Genomic DNA, 7,643 nt, shown 5'->3' with positions numbered 1-7,643 from the left:
TGCCGGATACAGTGGTGCAAGCTAAGTGGGCATGATTTTTTGGGGGGGGGAAGGGCATTCTTAAATTTCAGGTAGCACACTGGGCTACCTAGGTTCAAAAATAGGTTGCCCCAAGTAAAACTTGGTTGCCCGGGGCAACTGGACAACCAGATATTTTGTACACTATCAAGTGTTGTTGGTACATGTAGATCCAGGGCTAGAAATTCATTTTTTGGGAATAGGTGCACTGGTGCACCAAACTTAAAAAATTAGGTGCACACAAAATTTTTGGGGTGCACCATATTAAAAAAAACTAAATACAGATATTACTGCTCCCCTTCTGAGCTTCAATCTGACATGGAAGCTAACTTCAAAAGATTATACATTCAACATGTACAAAAATACCTACAAAAATATCTGGGTGCACCAGTGCACCCACACAAAAAAATTAGGTGCACAGCTCCAATTTTGGATGCACATAAACCCACTATTTCCAGCCCAGTAGAATATAATTGTTAAACCCATTCAATGCTGTCTAATGGTGGCAAAACAAAAAAATATTCTGGATACGGAAATATGTCTGATATTGACAATTACTGTCATTTCGTAGCTTATTTTTGTCATCATTAATTTCTATGTTTCATACTTGAAGTGTATAAAATAGTCCCAAGGCAAGCTATATGCATCTCTTATTATTATAATTGATTAATTTACAGTTTGATTTTTTGGTAGGCTGTAGTTGATTATACAGTCAACTTGTGACATGCCTTGGATCGAGCCTGTTGGATCCGGATTTTTGCATGAATTTCTTCATGAATCATTTGATCATCAAAACACAATCAAACCTTAATGTTTACATTAATATTACAAACCAGCAGCTCCTTTAATTTTAAATTATACATAAATGTTTCATGTCATGCTTCAGTGCCTAGGATTAAGAGTCTGTATCTCTCTGATAAAAATATACTGTACATGTATGCATATGACATTGAGCTGTATTAACATGATTACAGTATAATCCAATCATCTATGATTCGTAAACACTTCATAAATAAATTATCGTAGCATGCATACATGTGGTACAGTGGTTAGCAGGACCAAGAGGTTGGGAGTTCAAATCCCAGCTGTTGTTGCTCACCCAACATGCGCTATGGTCCACTTTTCCTTATGCTAAATGTAAAAAAAAAAACAAGGAAATTAACCTGTAAAATACTGTCCTTTTTCTGCATCTATGTTATCAGTCATGACTAGTGGAAGAGTAGCTCTTCAGTGAGCTAAAACTAGAAGAGGGTCTGTGTGCTGATGATTGTGGCCTTAGCTAGGATTTTTTTGGTGGGCGTCCATTTTTTTTATTGTATGCTATGCACAGTGAAGACATGCTGAGTGCAAGATTTTAGGGGGGCTTTTTTGAAATTCATAATGCTCTCAAACACTACTTTCTGCATTTTCAGGTGTAAATTTGAGTTTTTTCCTTCAGTAAACCATCATTTTTGTATTTATAGTAAGGCTGAAGGGAGGCATGTGTGCATGGCAAGGGTTGGGAGTGGAAAAAATAGGGTGTCTTTAGGGTGTCCTACAAAAAAGTAGGGCCTCCAATTTCTTATTATTTTCAGTATAGGGCGTCCAAAAGACACCCTGGACACCCCCAAGCTAAAAGCCTGATTTATATTTGTTTCTCACGAGTTCCTTGTTTGTTCCACAGTGCGGTTTCTTCAAGAGACAGTCGATGCAGGAGTACACGGCCATCAAGAGAAACCCGCCCACCAGCGAGAGCCCCGACGCAAGCAGCGGTTACATCAGCGACAAGGCGGACTACTAGGGCAAGACGAGAGGGTCTTGTATTCTTATGTAGACCACGGAGTCACTGAAGGTTTAGTCGTACCTCTGAACCAGGCTCTGGCTGGTACAAGAACCCTTGAAACTTTGCTAGGGCTTGGTTCTGAGGTAAATGATTGGATATTCACCTTTTTAAAGGACAGGTTGATCATGGTATATTGGACATTTGTTGCCTTAATGTATTCACCTTTGGTTAGGCCCTTAACACATGGCTTCATTCCATATTTAAACATTTTTAGTCTTGATAATTATTGGGTTGTTGCAAACTTAATCAGGTTTTAGAAGCTGGAAAACTTAATCATTGAAAACAGTTGTATAAATTGCTCATTTTAGCTGAGCTTATTCAAATGTGGGGCTTTTTTAATGTAACTGTATATGCCTTGCATATACAGGGGACCAAATTAAGAGTTGGATGATACAAGAATTTCCTTTGGATATTAGATGAATGCAAAATTTGTACAAATTTTTATCGAACAATAACTGGACCAAACATAACCCTTAGGTTTCCACTTAAGCATATCTTCATCATTGTAGAAACAAACATGATTATCTGTAGTTCATGGGCTTAAAGTATTATCTGCTTTAAATTTCTCTGTATAAGCCTATCTCAGAGAATTTAGCACACCTACATGTACTATTCTTGGTGAATCCTTTTCATACAGTATGCCTTAGACTTAAAATAATTTCATAGGAATGATGTTCTATTGTAGAATGTTAAATATTTATGTATTTTTTGTTTTGACCCCATGGGTGTAAATGTTTATGTGAAGAAATATGATGTTTGTGCAATTTTGTTTACCAAATGATATACATGTAGGGTTTTCTGTTACTTAGAGTTAGACCTGATAATTTCAGCATTCAAAATACTAATTATTCCTGATATTTATTTATCTATAACATGCATAGTGCTCTGAGGTACAGTACATGGCCAACTGTAGAATTACACTCTTTGGTAATTTCTGTTGCTGTTTTTTTTAAACTGTTGAGCACTGAACATTTGTTCAGCTGTAGATAATGCTTGGTTAATGATAAACCTATAAAAATGTTTGGAAAAACATCCCTATACTGAAATGAACTATTCCACCCAACAGTGAGTTCTGAAGAAATGTGGTTGATACCATTATATAAAAGGGGCTGTTGGTCGTACATGTAAGTGGTTAAAGAAGCTGGAAAAAAGTCTTTGCTGGGCAAAGATATAGAATGATAAGACATTGTACCATAGTTTGTTATATGTTCCCAAACTTGCTTTAAAATGCACATTTATGTTTGAATATGACACTTGATGTATGTATTATTTCAGAATTTCCATACACTATACAGTTTACCTTGTTTACACCAAGAAACTAGTAAGTTTGATATAGTATAAGCCTTTGTACTTTTGTACGTATCATAGGTGAAACATTCTTGTGTGTTATTCTTGTATAAAACAGTGAATTTGTGTAATACGTATATTGATAAGTACCATCAAAGAGCTTAAAATCTAGAAGCTCCTTGGTATCATAACAGATGTTTTAAGTCAACTCTTGTGCATTTCTATCTGTTCGGTCAGCTGCCAAAAACCGATAGGAATCGTACCTATGCAAGTACATTATTTTTATGACGTAAGAGTCTATGTAACTGTATCTGTTATGTTTATTGTGTATTCAGTGAAGAAAGTTGCTGCACTAGTTTTAAGTATGTTCTTACTACACCAAACTAACAATATTTCCAGACAAATTTGATGACAGCAGGAAAGGTGCCAAGCTCTTCCATTGTCTTTCAGCCATTGACACTTTTAAATCAGCCAAAATATGTCTGGCATTCCATTTAAGAAACATTTTCTGGAAAGAAGCAGTGAAATTACAGATGCCACTAGGGCAGTTAACATGTTTTCCTATTTGTCTGGTCTACCATCAGTTACAATTCTATCCATGACTAGATTATGAGGTTGTATTTTGGCTTGCTTACCTTCCTTGGTGTTATGTCTATTCATACGAGCAAATCAGATATTAACACTTAAACAAAGTATCCGTATATGGTATAACAATAACTTGAATATCACAATGTACAGAGAGCTGGAAAACACTGTCACAATCTACTGTCACTTCTGTTGGTATTTATTAGCTAATAATATGATGACAAGGAATACTTGTTTGTTTTAATGATAATTACTGTACACAAGAATGTTCTATAAATTGTATTATATCTATGACTTTGTCACGGATCCTTTGTAAAATAAAAGTCTATGAGTCTGTACAAAAGTCTGTTCAATGGTTCTTCTGTGCCATGTTAGGTATAATTTTCCCATTGCAGTGGTTTGGATTTTATAAATGACCTCTTGTGGCAATATGGTGGATGGCAGAGTACTGTTCTTCTTCTTTATTACTGCCCAGTCCTACAGCATAGGATTATTGGCAGAAGAGTCAGTGCATTATCGTCAGGTTGGTGACTTGAAATAGGTACAAACTGTTCTAAAAACGTTAACATAGTGTAAAATGAGTCAGTCTTTGTACTTATGTATCTGTTGGACGAATAGAATTAGTTACTAGTACTAAAGGATAACGTTAATGCTGAAAATCAGTCCCGCAAAAGATAGATACAAGAGAGAGATACTGGTCTTGTCTGGTCCGTAATGTCCATGTTTAGGTGTTGATTTCTTATTTACTTGGGAAAGAAAATCTAATAAAGTCCACTTCAATATCCACCTGCAATGTGAGAAGAAAAGCTAAATTTGGTGAATGAAAACAACAAATTTTAAGAAACGTTTTCACCAGCCAAAGACATACTTAAACTACTTAGCGTCAAAGAACTTGATTGCTCCAATCTTGATTTTAAAAGTTATTGCAAAATTAGCAAACCAGAGGGAAAAGAAGAGTTTATTTGTACTTACAGACTTGTGCTTGTGGAATCTATAGGTTGCTGGAAGGTCAAATCTCAATTCTGGTGGAGAGAAATGCAACATGGCTTAGGCTGATAGACATGGTTGACTTGCAACAAATGAGAAAGATCATTGTGTACTAGCCTAAAGAAGGACAACACATTCTATCTGTACCTGCAACAACCTCCATGTTAACATTCCACTCTTTGGCTTTCTTCTTGATGTGCTGGATATTGGAAAAAAATACACCCATTGTAATGATAAAACTGTATTTTGTAATGCAAAAATTGTCATATTTCTCAAGGCAACAGATGTGACCTGTGGTTTAGTAAACAAGAAAGAGGAGAATAAGAAAACAACACATATTCAATATGTATACACCAGATAGTATACAGACGTACTTGTCTTGTTGATGTTTTGTGGAGAGAGTAAACTGACTCTGTGGCCATGTCCAGGGCTGTTCTCAAAAATATCATGTCAATTCCTGCAAAAAAAAAAGAAAAGAAAAAGAACAACACATTTAACACCAGCCTAATTGTAAAATATTGTTTTAATGCAATTTTTCTTGACGTTGGAGCACATTTCAATAGTAAAATGGCCTCAGAAAGGTTTTGTAATTTTTTGTCTGTAAGTTTTGGTGAAAGATGCTTTTGATTTAGTTAAAGTAACAAATGTACTATAACCTCCTTGGCTAGACAGGGTTCACCCTTTTGTAGTAGGCATCCTTTTGTATTATGAGTAATAATAGCTAGGACAACACCCCTTCAACTCTCTGTGTTAGTATAGCCCAGCGTGAATATTAAGTAGGAAGTGCTCAAGAAATGGGACATATAGTAAGACGACCTCTTGTCCATCTGACCGAGGATGAGCACAGATGCTTACTGTACCACACTAGCTATTCTGGATTAAAGCATCACAAAAGGTACTTCAAAGTCTCTGTTATCGCTCATCAAGTTCAAGAACACAACACACCCCAGTTTTTCTTTGTTCCAAACGGAGGGTTCATGATGACAGTATCGAAGGTCTTGTGCCACCTGCCAGGACAGGTGTGCAGGTGCGTGACGTCAGCCTGTATCAGGTGCACGGTGTCCAGCTCCAGCTCTGCACAGTTGGACTGGCACACGGAGAGGGCATCTTCATCGATGTCAAACCCCACACAGGCACTGAGGAGAGGGTGATAGGAGATGAAGGTTTGAAAGATGAATGATCAGGTGATACTGTCAATCTGTTAATGCCTAAGTGATCAAATAGTTTTAGACATCTGACATATTGCAGGCTTTCAGGTGTGGAACAATAGTGTTAAGACCTCACTGACATTTACGTAGAATGATATCTGATTTATTACATGTCCATATTTTTGTATGTATATTTATGTATTGCTTTCATAATGTGTTTAAATCCAATGCTGTTTTATACTGTTTTTATTGATGTAATTAGGGGAGGGAGCTGGTAAAGGTGACCCACCTGTTCTCCCTCCCCCTCCATGGATGTGCTGGAAAATTTTAATAAATAAACAAATAAACAAACTACAACTCAATTCTGGATGCACTCCTGCAATGTTGTTTTAGTTACACAGGACAGTACATTAAATATAGTTGGTTCTTACCCTGCCCCTAACATAGCAGCCCCGGCACACAGGACCCCACAGCCACACCCCAGGTCTGCCACCAGCCGCCCCTCCACAGAACTGTACTGGGTCTGCATGCTGTACAGCATATGGGCTGGAAGGAGGGCACACAAAATCCCAGGTTATTTAGGATAATCTTAAAGACAGGCTATCATATGAATCGCAAATTACATGTAACTGCCCTTCGATGTAGCACACCAGCTATGCAGTAACATGGCGTGAGCAGGATATTATGCTAGTACATGTAGGGGCGCCCTCACTAATAAATAGCTTTCAACAATGCACGTAGCTTACATCCAATGTCACACCTACAATGTACTAGTAAACATGTAACTCTCTGTACTATCTAGTGAGGATGACCCTACTGTACTTGCTGACAATGATAGTTCCAATGGGGAAAAAGAAAAGAGAATCAGTTTGGATGGCTAGATGGAATTTTATCAGGCTCATTTTATGTAAATTATTTGAACCTGTAGCATAGCCACTAGCAGGCCTGGTCACAAGCATATAAGGCCACACCAACTAAATTTTATGGATGACGTCCTTTGGAGACCCTAAATCTAATGCGAGTGGGCGAAAAAAAAAACAAGAGGCCTAGATCAGAAAAATACTAAGAGACGACAAATGTTAGGACACAAATTGAATGAGGTGACACAGTGTAACAAGCAAGAAGTCTTTTATTTATCATCAAAACAGCAATAAATCAGGCAGTTGTCGTCCTGTCCTGTTTTCGCGTTACTGGTTTCACGTCAATCTGACGATTTGCAGCACTGTCGTGACTCTTTGGTCATAGTTACAGGAAGCGGAATTTCTTGTTTTTTTTTCTAGGAACAGGTCAAAATCAATGCGCGCGCGGACATCATCCATAAAATTTACTTGGTGTGGCCTAAAAGAGAAATTGCCTTTATCACTGCCTGGAAACATGGAAAGTTACAATCACAGCTCAGTTACAACTAGAAGAAGGCTAATCTTTTCTGGAAAACATCTCACCTGCTATATGTGGAGAAGTTGGGTACTGTTCCAACAGAACCTTGGGCTCTTCAAACGTCTCCACATCCTGAAGGTAACTCTCCAACTCCTTCAACCTCATTCTTCTGGGTGGATTTTCTTCAAATCTTGTTTGAATTATGAATCTGAAAGACAAAAAGGATAATTTGGCATGTGAATCAAAATTTGATTAAGTAGAGAATCGCAGCACAATCTAAGAACCTTTATATCATCAATGTATCTCCGATCAGCATAAAATACGACTCAAAACAGTGTAAAAACCTGGTAGATTTTGATGTAAACAAAAACACACCTCACGTCTACATGGGCGCGGCCATCTTGGTTTAAAGGCCAAAG

General features: G+C 37.4%; 2 protein-coding genes across 2 annotated transcripts in view; one reads left to right on the top strand and one right to left on the bottom strand.

Annotated features, from left to right (window-relative positions):
* Positions 1–4,050, top strand: part of LOC109478018 (integrin alpha-8-like) — a 65,335-nt gene extending 61,285 nt beyond the window's left edge. The window contains 1 exon segment of the mRNA XM_019779468.1: positions 1,682–4,050. Coding sequence (XP_019635027.1) covers positions 1,682–1,798 — 117 coding nt within the window. The 3' untranslated portion in view covers positions 1,799–4,050.
* Positions 2,794–7,452, bottom strand: LOC109478088 (methyltransferase-like protein 5). The gene is made up of 7 exons (XM_019779560.1): positions 7,290–7,452; positions 6,279–6,393; positions 5,645–5,835; positions 5,074–5,156; positions 4,847–4,898; positions 4,685–4,734; positions 2,794–4,499 (listed from the first exon to the last, which is right to left on the bottom strand). Exons 1-7 carry the CDS (start codon positions 7,387–7,389, stop codon positions 4,452–4,454), a joined length of 639 nt encoding a protein of 212 aa, XP_019635119.1. The 5' UTR covers positions 7,390–7,452; the 3' UTR covers positions 2,794–4,451.
* Positions 7,453–7,643: the final 191 nt, after the last annotated feature.

The sequence above is a fragment of the Branchiostoma belcheri genome, unplaced genomic scaffold (assembly GCF_001625305.1).
Source record: "Branchiostoma belcheri isolate BF01 breed outbred unplaced genomic scaffold, Haploidv18h27 scaffold42, whole genome shotgun sequence".
Lineage (NCBI taxonomy): Eukaryota > Metazoa > Chordata > Leptocardii > Amphioxiformes > Branchiostomatidae > Branchiostoma > Branchiostoma belcheri.
Note: the sequence above shows the minus strand (reverse complement) of the source record. Positions and strands in the feature narration are given on the sequence as shown.

Coding starts and splice junctions, on each gene's coding strand:
- LOC109478088 (XM_019779560.1), bottom strand. CDS start 7,389: ATGAGGTTGAAGGAGTTGGAGAGTTACCTTCAGGATGTGGAGACGTTT. Junction 5,836..6,278: donor GCTGCTATGTTAGGGGCAGG/GTAAGAACCAAC, acceptor CCCTCTCCTCAG/TGCCTGTGTGGGGTTTGACA. Junction 4,899..5,073: donor ACAAAACATCAACAAGACAA/GTACGTCTGTAT, acceptor TCCAATATCCAG/CACATCAAGAAGAAAGCCAA.